The sequence below is a fragment of the Heptranchias perlo genome, chromosome 39 (assembly GCF_035084215.1).
Source record: "Heptranchias perlo isolate sHepPer1 chromosome 39, sHepPer1.hap1, whole genome shotgun sequence".
In the NCBI taxonomy this organism is placed as follows: domain Eukaryota; kingdom Metazoa; phylum Chordata; class Chondrichthyes; order Hexanchiformes; family Hexanchidae; genus Heptranchias; species Heptranchias perlo.
The window spans coordinates 13990563-14013570 of NC_090363.1; the positions used below are offsets into that span (position 1 = coordinate 13990563).

The following is a 23008-nucleotide window of genomic DNA, read 5'->3' on the forward strand; positions in this document are numbered from 1 at the left end:
TGTGTCTGTCCATTTGTATGTTTGTGTAATTCTCAACGTGGGTGTGGGTCTGAGCTGTGGCTGTTTATTTCTCTGTGTGTGTCTGTCTGTTTCTATGTCTGTGTATTTCTGTGTATCTGTCCGTTTCTATGTTGGTATATTTCTGAACATGTATCTGTCCATTTCTATGTCTGTGTATTTCTCTACGTGTGTGTCTGTCTGTTTCTGTGTCTGTATATTTCCTGATGTGTGCGTGTCTGTCTTTTCCTATTTTTATGTATGTCTCTACATGTTTGTCTGTCTCTTTGTAGGTCTGTATATTTCTCTATAAGTTAGTGTCAGTCTGTTTCTATATCTGTGTATTTCTCGATGTGTGTGTCTGTGTGTTTCTGTGTCTCTATTGTTCTCTACCCGTGTGTCTGTTCCGATGTCTGTATATTTCCCTCTGTGTCTATCTGTTTCTACGTCTGTGCATTTCTCAATGCGTGTGTCCATCTGTTTCAATATCTGTGTATTTCTCTACATTTGTGTATGATCTGTCTGTGTATTTCGCTGCGTGTGTGTGTCTGTTTCTGTGTCAGAGTATTTATCTACGTGTGTGTCTGTCTGTTTCTATATCTGTATTTCTCTGTGCATCTGTCTGTTTCTACGTTTGTATATTTCTCAATGTCTGTCTATTTCATTGACTGTATATTTCTCTACATGTCAGTCTGTCTGTTTCTGTCTCTGTGTATTTCTCTGTGCGTGTCTGTCTGTTTCGATGGTCTCTATATATCCCTACATGTGTATCTGTCTGTTTCTATGTGTGTTTATTTCTCTACGTGTTTGTCTGTCTGTTTAAATGTTTATGTATTTCTCCATATGTGTGTCTGTCAGCTTCTATTTCTGTGTATTTCTGTACGTGTGTGTCTGTCTGTCTGTTCTACGTCGTGTATTTCTCTACATGTGAGTCTGTCTGTTTCTATGTCTTCGTATTTTTCTCTGTGTCTCTGGCATTTTCTCTATCTGTGTGTTTCTCTGTGTGTGTGTCACACTTTATCTGTTTCTGTGTATTTCTGTTTGTGTGTGTGTGTCTGTTTCCATGTCTCGGTATTTCTCTACGTGTGAGTCTGACTGTTTCTGTTCCTGTTTCAGTCTGTTTCTCCACATGTACATCCTTCAGTTTCCGTTTCTGTATATTTCCCCGTTTGTGCCTGTCCGTTTGTATGTTCGTATATGTTTCTATATCTGTGTATTTCTCTATGTGTGTGTCGGTATGTTTCTGTGTCTGTATATTTCCCGATGTGTGTGTCTGTCTTTTTCTATTTTTATGTACTTCTCTACATGTGTGTCTGCCTGTTTCTATATCTGTGTATTTCTCTACGTGTGTTTCTGTCTGTATTTCTCTACGCATGTGTCTGTTCCGATGTCTGTATATTTCCCTGTGTCTGTCTGTTTTTATGCCTGTGCATTTCTCTGTGAGTGTCCGTCTGTTTCTGTATCTGTGTATTTCTCTGTTTGTATCTGTCATTTTCTTTATCTGCATATTTCTTTGTTTGTGTCTGTCCATTTGTATGTTTGTGTAATTCTTAACGTGGGTGTGTGTCTGAGCTGTGGCTGTTTATTTCTCTGTGTCTGTCTTTGATGTGTTTCTATGTCTGTGTATTTCTCTACGTGTGTGTCTGTGTGTTTCCATGTCTGTGTATCTCTCTACGTGTGTGCCTGTGTGTTTCTATGTCTGTGTATTTCTCTACGTGTGTATCTGTCTGTTTCTATGGCTATGCATTTTTCTGTGTGCCATTCTGTTTCTATTTTTGAATATTTCTCTGTGCGTCTCTGGCTGTTTCTGTATCTGTATATTTCGCTATGTCTCTCTGTTTCTGTGTCCATGTATTTCTCCATGTGTGTGTCTGTCCGTTTCTGTGTCTGTATATTTCTCTGCGTGTGGTCTGTCTGTTTCCATATCTGTATGTTTCTACATGCGTGTCTGTCTGTTTTGATGTCTGTATATTTCCCTATGTGTCTATCTACTTCTGTGTCTGTGTAATTTCTGTGTGTTCATCTGCCTGTTTCTGTATCTGTACATTTCTCTACCTGTGTGTCTGTCTGTTTGTATGTTCCTATATTTCTCTATGTGTGTGTGTGTGTCTGACTCTACGGTTGTGTATTTTTTATGTCTGTCTGTCTGTTTCGATGGCTGTGTATTTCTCTACATGTGTGTTTGTCTGCTTCTATATCTGTATATTTATCTCCATGTCTCTATGTGTTTCTATGTCTGTATATTTCTTTACGTATGTCCATCTGTTTCAGAGCCTGTATATTTCCCTACGTGTGTGTTTGTCTGTTTCTATGTTTGCTTATTTCTCTACATGTGTGTCTGTCTGTTTCTGTTTTTGTGTATTTCCTTACATGTGTGTCTGTCCGTTCTTCTGGCTATATATTTTTCTGTGTGTCTGTGTATTTCTCTACATGCGTATCTTTCTGTTTTGATATCTCTATATATCCCTATGTATCTCTATATATCCCTATGTGACCGTCTGTTTCTATGTTTGTGTATTTCTCCATGTGTGCATCTTTCTATTTCCGCTTCTGTATATTTCTCTGTTTGTACCTGTCCATTTGAATGTTTGTTTCTTTATCTACGTGTGTATCCGACTGTTTCTGTGTCTGTGTTTTCCCCTGTGTGTCTGTCTAATTCTATGTATTTCTCTACTTGTGTGTCTGTCTGTTTCAGTGTCCGTGTATTTCTCTACATGTGTGTCTGTTTCTATATCTGTGTATTTCTCTACGTGTCTTTCTGTTTCTATGTTTATGTATTCTCTCTACATGTCTGTCTGTTTCTATGTTTGTATATTTTTCTTCATGTGTATCTGTCTGTTTCTGTACCTGAGTATTTCTCTATGTTTGTGTCTGTCTGTATCTCTATCTGTGTAATTTGTTATGTGTTTGTCCCTTTTTTTCTGTGTATATGCATTTCTCTACAGGTGTTTCTGCCTGTTTCTATTTTTGTTTATTGCTGTACATATGTGTTTGTCTATTTCTATATCTGTATATTTCTCTCTTTATGTCTGTCTGTTTCTGTATCTCTATATTTCCCTACGAGAGTGTCTCACTATATCTGTTTCTGTGTATTTCCGTGTGTGTGTGTCTCTGTTTCCATGTCTCTGTAATCCTCTAGGTGTCTGTATTTCTGTGTCTGTTTATTCCTCGACATTTGTGTCTGTATTTTTCTGTATCTGTAAATTTCTCTACGTTTCTATCTGGCTGTTTCTGTGTCTATGTATTTCTCTACGTGTGCATCTTTCTGTTTCTGCTTCTGTATTTATCTCTGTGTCTGTCTGTTTGTATGTTTGTATATCTCTCTATGTGTGTCTGTTTCTATATCTATGTCTTTCTCTACATGTGTGTCTGTCTGTTTCTATGTCTATGTATTTCTCTGTGTGTCTTTCTGATTCTGTTTCGGTATATTGCTCTGTGTGTCTGTCTGTTTCTGTGTCTGTATTTTTCTCTGTGTCTGTCTGTTTTTATGTCGGTATATTTCTCTGTGTGTCTGTCTGTTTCTATGTCTGTATATTTCTCTACGTGTCTGTTTCCATGTCTGTATATTTCTCTGTGTAACTGTCTGTTTCTCTGTCTGTATTTTTCTGTGTCTGTCTGTTTTTATGTCGGTATATTTCTCTGTGTGTCTGTCTGTAACTATGTCTGTATATTTCTCTACGTGTCTGTCTGTTTCTATGGGCACGATTTCAACATTGAAAAATGGGTGGGTTGGGGGAGGGGGGTCATTGAAAATCACAACCATTTCAGACCCGTCTCCAACCGGCGTTTTCTGGTTTTCACCGGGGTGGGACGAGGGGCAGGCAACCAACTCACTCCCAGGAGGTGGGTTGGTGACGAAACCCTTTCAAGGAGGCTGCGAGCCTCCATTTTTACAGATTTTGCAATTGCACCCACTGGGGGCCGGGATTCCCGGGTCTTCTCCTTCTCGCCATGTGAGGGGAGGTGAGAAGGCCTCAAACTGCAGGGAACCGCATTTCTGGCACAGCCTGTGGGCCCGCAGCCTAACGAGCCTACCTGTAGCGACCCCACAATGATCGCGGACCTCCCACCCCCGATCTCTGACCGCCCCCCACCCAACGATCGCGGACCCCCACGATGACACCTTACACCTCCAACGATCGCGGACCCCTGTGATGACCCCCGACCCCCCCAACGAGTGCAGACCCCCGCGATGACCCCCGACCCCCCCAACGAGTGCAGACCCCCGCGATGACCCCTGATCCCGGAACCCAATGATCGCGGAACCCTGTGATGACACCCGATCCCCCCAACGATCGCAGACCCCCTGCAATGACCCCCGATCTTGACACCCCACTCCGTGACTGACCCCCGATCCCTCCCCCCATGACTGACTCCCCCCACGATGCCCACCCATGCGCATCGGTGCCCCCATGTCCCCGTGCCCACCCATGCCAATCAATGCCACATGCCACCCATGCCCCCCCCTCCCCGTCTCCACACAATCAGAAACTTACCTGAAGACTTAAGTTTTTCTCCCTGGCTGCTCTCCCGTCCGTCTGAGACCAGCCACAAGACCATAAGAGATAGGAGCAGGAGTGGGCCATTCGGCCCCTCGAGCCTGCTCCGCCCTTCAATGAGATCATGGCTGATCTGATTTTTACCTCAACCCCACTTTCCTGCCCTTTCCCCATATCCTTGCTGATCAAAAATTTCTCTAACTCAGCCTTGAATGTATTCAGTGACTCAGCCTCCACAGCTTTTTGGGGTAAAGAATTCCAAAGATTCACGACCCTCTGGGAGAAGAAATTCCTCCTCATTTCCGTCTTAAACGGGCAACCCCTTATTCTGAGACTATGCCCCCTAGTTTTAGATTCCCCCATGAGGGTAACATCCTCTCAGCATCTACCCTATCGAGTCCCCTCAGAATCTTGTATGTTTCAATAAGATCTCCTCTCATTCTTCGAAACTCCAATGAGTATAGACCCAACCTGTTCAATCTTTCCTCATAAGACAACCCTTCCATACCCGGAATCAACCGAGTGAACCTTCTCTGAACTGCCTCCAATGCAAGTATGTCCTTCCTTAAATAAGGGCACCAGAACTGTATGCAGTACTCCAGGTGTGGTCTCACCAGCACCCTGTACAGTTGTAGCATGACTTCCCTGCTTTTATACTCCATCCCCCTAGAAATAAAGGCCAATATTCCGTTTGCCTTCCGGATTACCTGCTGCTCCAGTATGTTGACTTTTTGTGTTTCATGTACGAGGACACCCAGATCCCTCTGTACCGCAGCATTTTGTAGTATTTCTCCGTTCAAATAATATTTTGCTTATTTATTTTTCCTGCCAAATATAAGCCTGTCAATCAGGCCAGCCGATCGGACGACAAACCGACAATAAAAAAATAAAAGACGTCCTTACATCAAAATCGTAGAGACTCTGGGAAAGCTGTGATTCCGGGTTTCCTGTCCACAATTTGAACTCCTCGCACCCTTCCTGGCTCGGGGTCAAATCATGCCCAATTTAATTCTCGACGGGTGTGCCTGGCTGTATCTGTGTCGGTGTATTCCTCTCAGTTTGTGTCCGCTCTGTGTTCCCTCTCTCAGTGACCGGCCCTGTGTTCCCTCTCTCAGTGACCGGCCCTGTGTTCCCTCTCTCAGTGACCGGCACTGTGTTCCCTCTCTCACTGACCCGCCCTGTGTTCCCTCTCTCACTGACCCACCCTGTGTTCCCTCTCTCACTGACCCGCCCTGTGTTCCCTCTCTCTCACTGACCCGCCCTGTGTTCCCTCTCTCTCACTGACCCGCCCTGTGTTCCCTCTCTCACTGACCCGCCCTGTGTTCCCTCTCTCTCACTGACCCGCCCTGTGTTCTCTCTCTCACTGACCCGCCCTGTGTTCCCTCTCTCACTGACCCGCCCTGTGTTCCCTCTCTCACTGACCCGCCCTGTGTTCTCTCTCTCTCACTGACCCGCCCTGTGTTCCCTCTCTCACTGACCCGCCCTGTGTTCTCTCTCTCACTGACCCGCCCTGTGTTCCCTCTCTCACTGACCCACCCTGTGTTCCCTCTCACTGACCCGCCCTGTGTTCCCTCTCTCACTGACCCCCACTGTGTTCTCTCTCTCTCACTGACCCGCCCTGTGTTCTCTCTCTCTCACTGACCCGCCCTGTGTTCCCTCTCTCACTGACCCGCCCTGTGTTCCCTCTCTCACTGACCCGCCCTGTGTTCCCTCTCTCACTGACCCGCCCTGTGTTCCCTCTCTCACTGACCTGCCCTGTGTTCCCTCTCTCACTGACCCGCCCTGTGTTCCCTCTCTCACTGACCCGCCCTGTGTTCCCTCTCTCACTGACCTGCCCTGTGTTCCCTCTCTCACTGACCTGCCCTGTGTTCCCCCTCTCTCACTGACCTGCCCTGTGTTCCCTCTCTCTCACTGACCCGCCCTGTGTTCCCTCTCTCTCACTGACCCCCACTGTGTTCCCTCTCTCACTGACGCCCTGTGTTCTCTCTCTCACTGACCCCCCCTGTGTTCTCTCTCTCACTGACCCGCCCTGTGTTCCCTCTCTCACTGACCCGCCCTGTGTTCTCTCTCTCACTGACCTGCCCTGTGTTCCCTCTCTCACTGACCCGCCCTGTGTTCCCTCTCTCACTGACCCGCCCTGTGTTCTCTCTCTCACTGACCCGCCCTGTGTTCTCTCTCTCACTGACCCGCCCTGTGTTCCCTCTCTCTCACTGACCCGCCCTGTGTTCCCTCTCTCTCACTGACCCGCCCTGTGTTCTCTCTCTCACTGACCCGCCCTGTGTTCTCTCTCTCACTGACCCGCCCTGTGTTCTCTCTCTCACTGACCCGCCCTGTGTTCCCTCTCTCTCACTGACCCGCCCTGTGTTCCCTCTCTCTCACTGACCCGCCCTGTGTTCCCTCTCTCTCTCACTGACCCGCCCTGTGTTCCCTCTCTCACTGACCCGCCCTGTGTTCCCTCTCTCACTGACCCGCCCTGTGTTCCCTCTCTCTCACTGACCCGCCCTGTGTTCTCTCTCTCACTGACCCGCCCTGTGTTCTCTCTCTCACTGACCCGCCCTGTGTTCCCTCTCTCTCACTGACCCGCCCTGTGTTCTCTCTCTCACTGACCCGCCCTGTGTTCTCTCTCTCACTGACCCGCCCTGTGTTCTCTCTCTCACTGACCCGCCCTGTGTTCTCTCTCTCACTGACCCGCCCTGTGTTCTCTCTCTCACTGACCCGCCCTGTGTTCTCTCTCTCACTGACCCGCCCTGTGTTCTCTCTCTCACTGACCCGCCCTGTGTTCCCTCTCACACTGACCCGCCCTGTGTTCCCTCTCACACTGACCCGCCCTGTGTTCCCTCTCTCACTGACCCGCCCTGTGTTCCCTCTCTCTCACTGACCCGCCCTGTGTTCCCTCTCTCTCACTGACCCGCCCTGTGTTCCCTCTCTCTCACTGACCCGCCCTGTGTTCTCTCTCTCACTGACCCGCCCTGTGTTCCCTCTCTCTCACTGACCCGCCCTGTGTTCCCTCTCTCTCACTGACCCGCCCTGTGTTCCCTCTCTCTCACTGACCCGCCCTGTGTTCCCTCTCTCTCACTGACCCGCCCTGTGTTCCCTCTCTCTCACTGACCCGCCCTGTGTTCTCTCTCTCACTGACCCGCCCTGTGTTCCCTCTCTCTCACTGACCCGCCCTGTGTTCTCTCTCTCACTGACCCGCCCTGTGTTCTCTCTCTCACTGACCCGCCCTGTGTTCTCTCTCTCACTGACCCGCCCTGTGTTCTCTCTCTCACTGACCCGCCCTGTGTTCCCTCTCACACTGACCCGCCCTGTGTTCCCTCTCACACTGACCCGCCCTGTGTTCCCTCTCTCTCACTGACCCGCCCTGTGTTCCCTCTCTCTCACTGACCCGCCCTGTGTTCTCTCTCTCACTGACCCGCCCTGTGTTCCCTCTCTCTCACTGACCCGCCCTGTGTTCCTTCTCTCTCACTGACCCGCCCTGTGTTCCCTCTCTCTCACTGACCCGCCCTGTGTTCCCTCTCTCTCACTGACCCGCCCTGTGTTCCCTCTCTCTCACTGACCCGCCCTGTGTTCCCTCTCTCTCACTGACCCGCCCTGTGTTCCCTCTCTCTCACTGACCTGCCCTGTGTTCCCTCTCTCACTGACCTGCCCTGTGTTCCCTCTCTCTCACTGACCCGCCCTGTGTTCCCTCTCTCTCACTGACCCGCCCTGTGTTCTCTCTCTCACTGACCCGCCCTGTGTTCCCTCTCTCACTGACCCGCCCTGTGTTCCCTCTCTCACTGACCCGCCCTGTGTTCCCTCTCTCACTGACCCGCCCTGTGTTCCCTCTCTCACTGACCCGCCCTGTGTTCCCTCTCTCTCACTGACCCGCCCTGTGTTCCCTCTCTCTCTCACTGACCCGCCCTGTGTTCCCTCTCTCTCACTGACCCGCCCTGTGTTCCCTCTCTCACTGACCCGCCCTGTGTTCCCTCTCTCTCACTGACCCGCCCTGTGTTCTCTCTCTCTCACTGACCCGCCCTGTGTTCCCTCTCTCTCACTGACCCGCCCTGTGTTCCCTCTCTCACTGACCCGCCCTGTGTTCCCTCCCTCTCTCACTGACCCGCCCTGTGTTCCCTCTCTCACTGACCCGCCCTGTGTTCCCTCTCTCTCACTGACCCGCCCTGTGTTCCCTCTCTCTCACTGACCCGCCCTGTGTTCCCTCTCTCTCACTGACCCGCCCTGTGTTCTCTTTCTCTCACTGACCCGCCCTGTGTTCCCTCTCTCACTGACCCGCCCTGTGTTCCCTCTCTCTCTCACTGACCCGCCCTGTGTTCCCTCTCTCTCACTGACCCGCCCTGTGTTCCCTCTCTCTCACTGACCCGCCCTGTGTTCCCTCTCTCTCACTGACCCGCCCTGTGTTCCCTCTCTCTCACTGACCCGCCCTGTGTTCCCTCTCTCTCACTGACCCGCCCTGTGTTCCCTCTCTCTCACTGACCCGCCCTGTGTTCCCTCTCTCACTGACCCGCCCTGTGTTCCCTCTCTCACTGACCCGCCCTGTGTTCTCTCTCTCTCACTGACCCGCCCTGTGTTCCCTCTCTCTCACTGACCCGCCCTGTGTTCTCTCTCTCACTGACCCGCCCTGTGTTCTCTCTCTCTCACTGACCCGCCCTGTGTTCCCTCTCTCTCACTGACCCGCCCTGTGTTCTCTCTCTCACTGACCCGCCCTGTGTTCCCTCTCTCTCACTGACCCGCCCTGTGTTCCCTCTCTCTCACTGACCTGCCCTGTGTTCCCTCTCTCACTGACCCGCCCTGTGTTCTCTCTCTCTCACTGACCCGCCCTGTGTTCCCTCTCTCTCACTGACCCGCCCTGTGTTCCCTCTCTCTCACTGACAGGTGGCATCGACTCGCTATCAGTGTCCAGAAGAAGAAAATCACCATGATTGTCGACTGCAAGAAAATGCTGACCAAAGCCCTGCCCCGGAGTAACCGACCCATCGTTGACACCAAGGGAATTGTGGTGTTCGGAACCAGGATTCTTGACGAGGAAGTCTTTGAGGTACGACCTGAAGGCTTCTTGAAAAATGAACAATCTTGTATTTCTACAGCACTTTTCAGAACCTCCCTAAACACTTTACAGCCAATAAGGAGCTTTTTCAAAGTGTAACCACTGTTGCAATGGGGTAGCAGCCAATTTGCACACAGGAAGATCCCACAGACAGGGGGATCGTGTTTGCCCAAAGTGTTCTCCCCAGGCTTTCTTCCTCCAATTCATTAGCGTGCGATCCGTGGGAAGGACAAGGAGCTCGGGGTGGGGGGGCGGGGAACCTCCGTTGGTTTCCAGGAAAACCACCCAGAAACTCTTCATTCCCTGCCAGTTCCAAACCAGATCCCCGCGAGCTCCCCCGTCTCCTGGGCGGGTCTGCAATCCGCAGCTGACGAACGATTCCTGGGATCCTCTCTGGGAATCAGGAATGATGCTACGTGGAGCCCTGCGGTTGTTTTCGTTGCTGGGAGTGTTACTCCGGACGAACGACTGGGAGCTGACTGGACTCATGAGGAGCCCAGTCCTGTTGGCGGGAGGCAGTACTCCACTGCAGCCAGTAGACGGCGACAGTGAGTTGTGAAGCTGTAGCGACCCCTAGCGTTAGCAAAGGGGGCATTGCAGCATCGACGTCAATGCTAATTTGATTGGACCTCAGCTTATTTTCCATTTGGTTGTTGGAGTGAGGGGAGACAAGTGCTGGAGAGCAGAACCTTTCCCAACTTTCGGCCAATTGGCGTGTGGCTGGCAGCTCGCCAGTGAACTGGTACCCCAACAAGATTGACTAGAGTCAACCTTCAACTCAACAGACGGGGTGAAAGCTGCCTCCTGTTATAGAAACCGTTACAGCACTGAAATTCGGGCTGTTTCTATAACGGGCGGATAATCCGCGGTGGTTGGTACCCGGGCGGTAGGATGAAGATTGACCCCCACTATCTTCAGGTCCGGGGGAGGGACAAATAAATCATCCACCCTTCCACTCCTCACAGTCAGACGTGAACTGTTCGACTGACCTGATGTTGTATCTGCAGGACAGTCCTGGCCACAACACATTGCAAAGCCGCAGAGATCTCCGAGAAAGCAATGAACATGCTTAAATAGTTCCCGCCGAGTGATTCAGAACAAGTGCTGCACTTGTAGGCAATGCCAAGGCCCCTCTACGGTCAATGTAAGCTCACCCTCCAATCCCACATCCATAAACACACGGCCAAAGTTTCTTATTCCAACCACAGAGCAGATTGGGAAGAAAATCTCTATTGATCTAGAGTAAAGCCCCCTCTACACTGTCCCATCAAACACTCGCAGGGCAGGGACAGCACGGGTTAGATACAGAGTAAAGCTCCCTCTACACTGTCCCATCAAACACTCCCAGGGCAGGTACAGCACGGGTTAGATACAGAGTAAAGCTCCCTCTACACTGTCCCATCAAACACTCCCAGGGCAGGTACAGCACGGGTTAGATACAGAGTAAAGCTCACTCGACACTGTCCCATCAAACACTCCCAGGGCAGGTACAGCGTGGGTTAGATACAGAGTAAAGCTCCCTCTACACTGTCCCATCAAACACTCCCAGGGCAGGTACAGCACGGGTTAGATACAGAGTAAAGCTCCCTCTACACTGTCCCATCAAACACTCCCAGGGCAGGTACAGCACGGGTTAGATACAGAGTAAAGCTCCCTCTACACTGTCCCATCAAACACTCCCAGGGCAGGTAGAGCACGGGTTAGATACAGAGTATAGCTCCCTCTACACTGTCCCATCAAACACTCCCAGGGCAGGTACAGCACGGGTTAGATACAGAGTAAAGCTCCCTCTACACTGTCCCATCAAACACTCCCAGGGCAGGTACAGCACGGGTTAGATACAGAGTAACGCTCCCTCTACACTGTCCCATCAAACACTCCCAGGGCAGGTACAGCACGGGTTAGATACAGAGTAAAGCTCACTCGACACTGTCCCATCAAACACTCCCAGGGCAGGTACAGCGTGGGTTAGATACAGAGTAAAGCTCCCTCTACACTGTCCCATCAAACACTCCCAGGGCAGGTACAGCACGGGTTAGATACAGAGTAAAGCTCCCTCTACACTGTCCCATCAAACACTCCCAGGGCAGGTACAGCACGGGTTAGATACAGAGTAAAGCTCCCTCTACACTGTCCCATCAAACACTCCCAGGGCAGGTAGAGCACGGGTTAGATACAGAGTATAGCTCCCTCTACACTGTCCCATCAAACACTCCCAGGGCAGGTACAGCACGGGTTAGATACAGAGTAAAGCTCCCTCTACACTGTCCCATCAAACACTCCCAGGGCAGGTACAGCACGGGTTAGATACGGAGTAAAGCTCCCTCTACACTGTCCCATCAAACACTCCCAGGGCAGGTACAGCACGGGTTAGATACAGAGTAACGCTCCCTCTACACTGTCCCATCAAGGTGCAAAATATCCCACGCAGTATTTCGAAGAAAAGCAGGGGAGTTCTGACCAATATTTATCCCTCAACCAACACCTTAAAAAAGGAAACCCCAGATGATCTGGTCATTATCTGATTGCTGTTTGTGGGATCTTGCTGTGCGCAAATTGGCTGCCGCGTTTCCCACATTACAATAGTGACTACACTTCAAAATTATTTCGTTGGCTGCGAAGCGCTTCTGGTCGTCCTGAGGTGATAGAAGACGCGATAGAGATGGAAATTCTTTGTTTTTTTCTTTATGATTCCGCTCTCTCGTCAAGGGGCACTGAGGCCGACCTTAGCGACCCCAACAATGTCCCAGACGAGACCCGCCAACTCAGTACGGACCACGGGCGGAAGCTCGGACCTTATTCTTTGGCTCAGTGACATACAAGGGCAGAAAACCCTCCAATTCGGGGACGACTAAGGGAAGAACTCACTGTGTCTGTGGGATGACGTAATTCCCAATCCCACACTGAACCCTGCTCTGCATGAAAACACGAAACCTCTTGTGCCATAGCAACCGTGGGTCGCTGAGGTCAGGCAGCCAGCAGGGGGCCCCTTGTCTGGGAGTCTCGTGTTGTCTGGAAGCAGTTTGTTGCTCAAAGGAGCAGGGGAATGTCCCTCCAAGACAGCCAAGGTGGACCTCCCTGCCAGTTAGCTCCAAGAGGGTCAACCGGAAAGCTTAGATCCCGGGACACGTTGCTGTAATGTTCATGGGATTAGTGGGAAGAGGGAGTGGCGGGGAATGTACCAACTGATGTGACTTGGCTCTGGCTCCAAGCAGAGGTCAGTCTCCTGATCCTCCTCCAGTAGCTGCTGCTCCTTGGCTCCAAGCCCCACTCTTGTGTGTTGGAGTCGGTCCAAAGGGCCCTGACTGTTCGGATGTAAAACCTTTTAGCTTCTGATTTAAGCTCCCTCATGACTGGGATGAATCAGCTTCCGGGTGAGAGCCAGTGTCCATGAGCCGGCCCCGATGCTCGCTCTGCGGAGAGACAGTCCTCTGGAGATGCAGCCTTGGGTTTTTGGACCAGGCGTTAGGCCTCCCCCCCTCTCCCCTCCCCCACACTTTCCCCCCTCCCTCCCTCCCTGCTCCCCCCCCCCCCCCGCCTTCCAAGTAAAGCAGGCGGGAGAACCACACCTCGACTGCTTACCGCTGGGGTTACCGTAAACCGTAGACTGCTCATTGGCATTCGACCAATGCCTCAAAAGAAGACCCCAGATAATCCATCATTGATGACAGTGCTGTTTGTGGGATCTTGCTGTGCGTAAATTTGCCGCGTTTCCTGCCTCGCAGCAGCGACTGCACTCCCCTCGTCGGAGAAGCCCCGCAGCCCGGGTGAATCGGTAGCCCAGGGTGTTGAGGATTGGCCTCCTCCGTGTCCCTGGGCTGGAGGAGGGGGAGAGGAGCCAGGAGCGTCCCCCCGGGCCCAGCGTCGCTCTCTGCTGGAAAGTGCCCGTAACTGGCAGGCGGGGAGGGGACTGGGCTTGGACTGTGATGCCGCCCACGCTGGAATAGCCAGCGGACGTCGCGACCGGGGATTTCCGCTTCTCTGTCACTCTGATGCTCCTTCCCTACACTTTGATTAAAGACTGGGGCGTGCAGGAGCAGGATTCTGCCCACGGGGAAGGGTCCTATTGCCCTTGCAAATGAGTCAGTGCCCTCCCGAAAGGACGGGCTGCGAGGGTGGGTGGGGGGTGCAGAGAAGGGAAACCAGCTTTAGTTAGGGTCACCAGCTCTCCAGAATTGGAGTCCTGCGTACAGTTTTTGTCTCCTTACCTAAGGAAGGATGTACTTGCCTTGGAGGTGGTTCAACAAAGGTTCATTAGATTAATTCCTGGGATGAGAGGGTTGTCTTATGAGGAGAGATTGAGCAGAATGAGCCTTAACTCTCTGGAACTTAGAAGAATGAGAGGTGATCTCATTGAAACATATACGATTCTGAGAGAGCTTGACAGGGTAGATGCTGAGAGGTTGTTTCCCCTGCCTGGAGAGTCTAGAACTAGGGGGCATAGTCTCAGGATAAGGGGTCGGCCATTTAAGACTGAGATGAGGAGAAATTTCTTCACTCAGAGGGTTGTGAATCTTTGGAATTCTCCACCCCAGAGGGCTGTGGATGCTCAGTCGTTGAGTTTTGGACACTAAGAGAATCAAGGGATATGGGGATTGGGCAGGAAAGTGGAGTTGAGGTCGAAGATGATCTTACTGAATTGCGGAGCAGGCTCGAGGGACCGTATAAGACCATAAGAGATAGGAGCAGGAGTAGGCCATTTGGCCCTTCGAGCCTGCTCCGCCATTCGATAGGATCATGGCTGATCTGATTTTTACCTCAACTCCACTTCCCCGCCTTTTCCCCATATCCTTTGACTCCCTTGCTGATCAAAAATTTACCTGCTGCCACCTGTGTGTTGACTTTTTGTGTTTCATGTACGAGGACACCCAGATCCCTCTGTACTGCAGCATTTTGTAGTATTTCTCCATTCAAATAATATTTTGCTTTTTTATTTTTCCTCCCAAAGTGGATGACTTCACATTTTCCCACATTATATTCCATCTGCCAAATTTTTGCCCATTCGCTTAACCTGTCAATATCCCTTTGCAGACACTTTGGGGGTGATTTTAACCCCCAAGAACGGGTGGGTTGGGGTCAGGTGGGAGTTGAAAATAGTTGTTTTTTGGGTCGTGACCCCAACCCGGCTTTATTTCCGGGTTTAACGTCGGCACGTAAAAGCCCAGGCTTCCCACTGGGAATGCAAAGTCCGAAAATTTTGCAGTTGCGACCCAAAAAAACCCAACTATTTTCAACTCCCGCCCGTCCCCAACCCACCCGTTCTTGGGGGTTTAAAATCACCCCCTTTGTGTCCTCCTCGCAACTTGCTTTTCCACCTGTCTTTGTATCGTCATCAAATTTGGCCACAATACACTTGGTCCCTTCATCCAAGTCATTAATATAGATTGTAAATAGTTGAGGCCCAAGCACTGATCCCTGCGGCACCCCACTAGTTACATAGAACCATAGAAAAGATACAGCACAGAATGGGGCCATTCGGCCCATCGTGTCCGCGCCGGCTCGAAGAACAACCGGGTGCCCATTCTAATCCCATCTTCCAGCACCAGGTCCGTAGCCCTGCAGCTTACAGCACTTTAGGTGCAGGTCCAGGTACTTTTTAAAAGAGTTGAGGGTCCCTGCCTCTACCACCAATTCGGGCAGCGAATTCCATACACCCACCACCCTCTGGGTAAAAAAGTTTCTCCTCATGTCCCCTCTAATCCTTCCGCCAATCAGCTTAAATCTATGTCCTCTAGTTCTTGAACTCTCCGCTAGAGGGAACAGGTGCTTCCTGTCTACTCTCTCTGGGCCCCTCATAATTTTGTACACCTCAATCAAGTCACCCCTCAGCCTCCTCTGCTCCAAGGAAAACAATCCCAGCCTATCCAATCTCTCCTCGTAGCTGCAATTTTCAAGCCCTGGCAACATTCTTGTAAATCTTCTCTGCACTCTCTCCAGAGCAATTACGTCCTTCCTGTAATGTGGTGACCAGAACTGCGCACAATACTCCAGCTGTGGCCTTACAGATTGCCATTTTGAGAATGACCCTTTTATCCCGACTCTTTGTTTTCTGTTAGTTAGCCAATCCTCTATCCATGCCAGTATATTACCTCCAGCACCATGGGCTCTTATCTAGTGCAGTAACCTTTTATGTGGCACCTTATCGAATGCCTTTTGGAAATATACTGCATCCATTGGTTCCCCTTTATCCACCCTGCCTGTTACTTCACGTTCCTATTTCTTATGTTCTTATGTCTTGGAGTCTCCAGGAGTTAAAGATTGATCTCCTGCTCTGTGCAACCCGGGCAAGAACTCATTAAAAAAAAAATGGTCTCTTCCTTCAACACTTTGGCTCATTAATTGCGAAGGTATTGGAGACGGGAAAAGAGGCTATTTGACTGACGGTCAAGAATTGTCCAATTGGGTAATGAAGAGGAAGGACATATCGTGAGGTGGTTGGAGGCGGGACGTCTTTTGGTAAAACCTCCTGGAATACGTCCGACCAGAGTTGGCAACGCTGGCTTAAATAGAGGCCGAATCAGGCTCCATCAGCACTGAGTATACAACTGGACTACAGCCCCTTTACTTGGGTCTTCCAGCTGCCCTCGAGGCAGTGGTGGGGAGGAGACTGTTGTCCACCTCCTGATGGACTGCAGAGGTTGTGGAGAGAGATACATTGGTATCTGTCTCGGTTCATCCCCAACAGCTCAGTAACACAGGACGCTGTGCTCTACGGGCCGTTCCCCGGGACGCACACCGAGGCAGATATAACCTGTGGCTGGAAGACCATCGACTCGGGGAAGGAGGCCCTTTGGTCCGTCCGAAACCTGCTGGTCTTCCAGCTGATGGAGCTGTCCACGGCCGAGTGCTGCCGACTGGCACACTCCAAGGTCCAGGAGTACGTGCTGCGGGACGCACTGAGGCGAGGTGCGGCCTACGCAAAGGCTCTATGGGGAAAGGCCACCGTGTGAGGCCATTTCACTTTGAATCATAAGAAATACTGTGTTTTAAATTGTAATATTGAGATTGTATTGTGTGCGATGTGTAATGTATTGGTTTGAATTGTGCTGGTTTGGAATTGTGATATTTACATTGAACTGTGTGTATCTTTAAATTCTATAAGATAAAGTATATTTTCAAATTTAAAAAAACACCTGGACTATACCCCTTTACCTGGGCCCTCCCGCACCGTGTATACACCTGGTCTACAGGCCCTTTACCTGGGCCCTCCCACACTGTGTATACACCTGGACTATACCCCTTTACCTGGGCCCTCCCACACTGTGTATACACCTGGACTATACCCCTTTACCTGGGCCCTCCCACACTGTGTATACACCTGGACTATACCCCTTTACCTGGGCCCTCCCGCACCGTGTATACACCTGGACTATACCCCTTTACCTGGGCCCTCCCGCACCGTGTATACACCTGGACTATACCCCTTTACCTGGGCCCTCCCGCACCGTGTATACACCTGGACTACACCCCTTTACCTGGGCCCTCCCACACTGTGTATACACCTGGTCTACAGGCCCTTTACCTGGGCCCTCCCACACTGTGTATACACCTGGTCTACAGGCCCTTTACCTGGGCCCTCCCACACTGTGTATACACCTGGACTATACCCCTTTACCTGGGCCCTCCCGCACCGTGTATACACCTGGACTACACCCCTTTACCTGGGCCCTCCCACACTGTGTATACACCTGGTCTACAGGCCCTTTACCTGGGCCCTCCCACACTGTGTATACACCTGGACTATACCCCTTTACGTGGGCCCTCCCACACTGTGTATACACCTGGACTATACCCCTTTACGTGGGCCCTCCCACACTGTGTATACACCTGGACTATACCCCTTTACCTGGGCCCTCCCGCACTGTGTATACACCTGGACTATACCCCTTTACCTGGGCCCTCCCGCACTGTGTGTACACCTGGACTATACCCCTCTACCTGGGCTCTCCCACACTGTGTGTACACCTGGACTATACCCCTTTACCTGGGCCCTCCCACACTGTGTATACACCTGGACTATACCCCTTTACGTGGGCCCTCCCACACTGTGTATACACCTGGACTATACCCCTTTACGTGGGCCCTCCCACACTGTGTATACACCTGGACTATACCCCTTTACCTGGGCCCTCCCGCACTGTGTATACACCTGGACTATACCCCTTTACCTGGGCCCTCCCGCACTGTGTGTACACCTGGACTATACCCCTCTACCTGGGCTCTCCCACACTGTGTGTACACCTGGACTATACCCCTTTACCTGGGCCCTCTCACACTGTGTATACACCTGGACTACACCCTTTACCTGGGCCCTCCCGCACTGTGTATACACCTGGACTATACCCCTTTACCTGGGCCCTCCCGCACTGTGTGTACACCTGGACTACACCCCTTTACGTGGGCCCTCCCACACTGTGTATACACCTGGACTATACCCCTTTACCTGGGCCCTCCCGCACTGTGTATACACCTGGACTATACCCCTTTACCTGGGCCCTCCCGCACTGTGTATACACCTGGACTACACCCTTTACCTGGGCTCTCCCGCACTGTGTGTACACCTGGACTACACCCTTTACCTGGGCCCTCCCGCACTGTGTGTACACCTGGACTATACCCCTCTACCTGGGCTCTCCCACACTGTGTGTACACCTGGACTATACCCCTTTACCTGGGCCCTTCCGCACTGTGTGTACACCTGGACTATGCCCCTTTACCTGGGCCCTCCCACACTGTGTATACACCTGGACTATACCCCTTTACCTGGGCCCTCCCGCACTGTGTGTACACCTGGACTACACCCCTCTACCTGGGCCCTCCCGCACTGTGTGTACACCTGGACTATACCCCTTTACCTGGGCCCTCCCGCACTGTGTATACACCTGGACTACACCCTTTACCTGGGCCCTCCCGCACTGTGTATACACCTGGACTATACCCCTTTACCTGGGCTCTCCCACACTGTGTGTACACCTGGACTATACCCCATTACCTGGGCCCTCCCGCACTGTGTATACACCTGGACTACACCCTTTACCTGGGCCCTCCCGCACTGTGTGTACACCTGGACTATACCCCTTTACCTGGGCCCTCCCACACTGTGTGTACACCTGGACTATACCCCTTTACCTGGGCTCTCCCACACTGTGTATATACCTGGACTATACCCCTTTACCTGGGCCCTCCCGCACTGTGAATACACCTGGACTACAGGCTCTTTACCTGGGCCCTCCCACACTGTGTATATACCTGGACTATACCCCTTTACCTGGGCTCTCCCACACTGTGTATATACCTGGACTATACCCCTTTACCTGGGCCCTCCCGCACTGTGAATACACCTGGACTACAGGCTCTTTACCTGGGCCCTCCCGCACTGTGTATGCACCTGGACTACAGGCCCTTTACCTGGGTCCTCCCATGCTGTGTGTACACCTGGATTAATGGCCCTTTACCTGGGCCCTCTCGCACTGTGTGTACACCTGGACTACACCCCTCTCCTGAGTCTTCCTGCTCGGTTTGACTCAGTGCTGCACCAGGGGTGCAGTTACCCACTAGACCACCAGGGGTCCTGAGAGCTCGCTGTTTATTGCAGGACGGCCCTTCGTCCCCTCTCACGGCCATTCCTAACCCTCTCTCTCTCTCTCTCTCTTCCTCAGGGTGACATCCAGCAGTTGTTAATTGCCTCCGACCCCCAGGCCGCCTACGACTATTGCCAGCACTACAGTCCGGACTGTGACACCCCACTCCCGGACTACCCCCAGAGTCAGGAACCCAGTGGCAGGGAGTATGTAAGTATGTGAGAGAGCCCTGCCCGCCTGTTTGCACCCTCCTGTGTACAACGGATACCAGCCGACCCCGGGGCAGTGTGTCCTCCAGCCATTGATATTGGGAACTGAGGGCCTGCAAAACCAGTGGGAATGGTAGTGTAGTGGTTATGTCACTGGACTATTAACCTAGTAACCTATGTTCAAATCCCACTCATGGTATTAAAAATTTCAAAAATAAAATCTGGGCATAAAAATAGCCCTGAAGTAGTTCGATTGTTATAGAAACCCAACTGGTTTATTAAATTCTCCTTTTAGGGAAGGCAACCTGCAATAAAGGCCGGCCTGAACACCTCAAACCGAAGGCCCAGGCTTGTTCCTCGCCTGTGTTGCAGGGTCCCTGAAAGATTGATGCTCAGTTGGGAGTGAGGTATGAGAATTGCCAAGGCTGAGATCCAGCACAGACTGGGGATTGGAACCAGTCTCTGCGGCTCCTGTACCAAACCAGACTGTGGTTAGCTGTTTCCAGCCCGTCAGGAGGCCGTGAGCTGGTTGATTTACAAAGCCCAGCCTCTGTGCGTAACCTAGGGCCGGTTTTCCTCTTCTGGTTTGCTCGTAACGAGGACCCACTTGCAGGGAGACCTCCGCCCTTCAGAGGGCCCGTCTCCGCGCGCCCTCTATTTTTGCGCGGAGCGAGCGTTTCGGCTGATGGAGAACCAGCCTCTCCCGTCGACATGTGGAGGGTGTCCGCTCTGCTTGCACGTCCTCCTGTGCACATTTCAAGCCTTTTTAACCGGCCATCTCTGGACGCCACTAACACCGGCCGTGTTATAAACCGTCTGCGTGCCTTCGGGCAGGTGCTGAGCGCGTCCGGCGAATTCGTCGGCAACTAACAAACCGATTGGAAAGTGAGTCTCCCCCCGCCCCCCTCCCCCGGCAAACAACCCTTTATAGTGACCGCGTCCGGCCCGTGCCTGCCGTTGGCCGAGAATGGGCGATGCCAAAGCCCCTATTGACGGGGGGGGGGGAGAGAGGCCTTTGCGCGTTTGCGTCGGCCATTTAGACTCCGGGATGTCCGAGTTTCTGGATGTGACTTTATTAACAAGCTAACGTTCATCTCTGCACCAATCGGCTTCGCGCCCCCACCTTTTCGCTCTCCCGGCCTCTCTCGTTTCTATAGTAACCGCAGGGGAGCGATTTTAACCCAACACGCCTGCTGGGATCTCTGGGGGGGGATCTGGGAGCGGGGTGGGGGAACGACGCTGGTTTTACTCCCCGCCCCGATTTTACGCTCAGTCCAACTCAATATCGGGCGGGACCTTAAAACCAGCCCCCCACCCGATCCCGCCCGGCGAGCGAGGTTAAAATCTGCCTCCACACTCAGCGTACACCCCCTCCCGCCTGGAATGGGATGGACAACCTGTCAAAGAGCGAAGCCCGTTCTTTCCCGCTGCTTTTTTTATTTTGACTTAGTATTTCTTTTCTCCCCCTCCCCTCCCTGAAAGCTCTCCCGGTTCTGCCTCTTAAAGGGGACACTTAAAGGGATGGTGGTCTGGGCCAGCAGACTGTCACTGATGTGGCCCCATGAAGGTTAAGCCTTCACCCCTGTCGGGTGATTGGTTGTGTCCGTGTCCCTACCTCCTAGGAGTCGGGTGGTTTTGCCCTCCTTCTCCTCCCCTCCCCCCCTACTGGTCCGTGAGGCCTGGTCTCCACCTGACCGTCTCGACCCATCTCTCCCGAAACCGCTCGTTGATTCTGGGCTACAGCTCCACGTGTGCTGGGCGGGCACCACGGGCCTCTTCACCCCCACATCTGGATGGTACGTGTCACCCAGCTGCTCAGTCCCAGGAGCCGACCCTATCCTGGGTCGTTCTTCCCTTCCCCTAAACCAGGGGCACTGCCTGCTCCCCCCACCCCCCTGCTGAGACCAGCTGACTTGGCACAGGCCGGGCATCCAACCTGAGACTTTGGAACCAGCAGCACCCAAGGGTTTTGTGTTTGATTTACTGATTTTGCTGTGCTGTATTAATAAGTGCAGCGGAAAGAGACAGAGCGAGAGGGAGAGAGAGAGAGCGAGAGAACACACACAGAAGGAGAGAGGGAGAGGGAGAGAGAGAGGGACACACACACAAAAAGGAGAGACGGAGAGGGAGAGACGGGGAGATGGAGAGGGAGATACATATGGGGGGAGAGAGCGAGAGAAAGAAAGAGAGGGAGGGGGAAAGAGAGAGGGCAAGAAAGGGGGAGGGGAGAGAGAGGGGAGAGAGAGGGGAGAGAGAGGGGAGAGATGGTGGGAGGGAGGGAGTGATAGAGGGGGTTAGATAGAGGGAGAGAGGAGGGAGATAATGACAGAGGGGAGTAGATAGAGAGAGAGGGGGGGAAGAGAGATAGGGCGAATAGAGAGAGAGGGGGGAGAGAGAGAGGGGGGAGAGAGAGAGGGAAGAGTGAGAGGGGGGGAAGAGAGAGAGAGGGGGAAGAGAGAGAGAGGGGGGAAGAGAGAGAGAGGGGGGAAGAGAGAGAGAGGGGGAAGAGAGAGAGAGGGGGAAGAGAGAGAGAGGGGGAAGAGAGAGAGAGAGGGTGATGATAGAGAGAGAGGAAGAAGAGAGAGGGTGAAGAGAGAGAGAGGGTGAAGACAGAGAGAGAGGGGAAGGTAGAGGGGGGGAAGAGAGAGGGGGCAGAGAGAGAGATAGGTGGGGAGAGAGAGGGGGTGGGAGGCGGGGAGAGAGTGGGGGGAGAGAGAGAGAGAGAGAGAGGCGGGGAGAGAGAGAGGGAGATATAGGAGACAGTGGACACCCAATAATGCTTAAGGAAATGGTGACTGTTGGGCGACAGTGCTTTTGTCGAAGGCGGGAGGGGCCTCTGTCATTAAACAGCAAGACTTGCTCATCGTCCTTCCCGTTTGTTTACATGAAGCCCAGAGTAAGCGGCTACGCTCAGCACTGTGACAGCCCGGTTCATCCCACTCCATCCACCGACCCCGGCTTCTCCTCCTTTACTGCTGCACACCCCGGTCTCCGAACAAATTCACCTTGTCCGCCATATTGAACAGTGTGTGTGGCTCCAGTATCTGGAACATTCTCCACCTCACCGTCTGGTCCGTGTTGGGGGGAGCTTCACCTTTTTGATGTTTCACGGATCTTGTCTCAACTGGAACTGGGAGGATATACTTATCAGGAAAGGCTGAGCAGACTGGGGCTCTTTTCTCTAGAGAAGGGAGGCTGAGGGGTGACCTGATGGAGGTCTTTAAGATTATGAAAGGGTTTGATAGGGTAGACGTAGAGAAAATGTTTCCACTTGTGGGGGAGACCAGAACTAGGGGCCATAAATATGAGATAGTCACTAATAAATCCAATACAGAATTCAGGAGAAAATTCTTCACCCAGAGAGTGATGAGAATGTGGAACTCGCTACCACAAGGAGTAGTTGAGGTGAGTCGCATAGATGCATTTAAGGGGAAACTAGATAAACACATGAGGGAGAAAGGAATAGAAGGATATGCTGATAGGGTGAGATGAAGTGGGGAGGGGGGAGGTGCATGTGGAGCATAAATGCCAGCATAGACCAGTTGGGCCGAATGGCCCGTTTCTGTGCTTTAAACTCGATGTGGCCTCTTGACCGGGCAGATTGGGAACATCTGTCTCCTTTATAAAATGTAAAAAGCAGTTGGACACGGTTCGTCAACTTCCAGATGTGGGCAGCTGTGC

At 52.0% G+C, this 23008-nt stretch overlaps 1 protein-coding gene across 1 annotated transcript in view; it reads left to right on the forward strand.

Moving 5' to 3' along the window:
- The window catches only part of LOC137305261 (collagen alpha-1(V) chain-like), a 522869-nt gene that overhangs the window by 199782 nt on the left and 300079 nt on the right, over positions 1 to 23008 (forward strand). Inside the window, exons 4-5 of the mRNA XM_067974118.1 lie at positions 9366 to 9528; positions 19197 to 19328. Of these exons, the coding sequence (XP_067830219.1) occupies positions 9366 to 9528; positions 19197 to 19328 (295 nt within the window). The remainder of the gene's footprint in view (positions 1 to 9365; positions 9529 to 19196; positions 19329 to 23008) is intronic.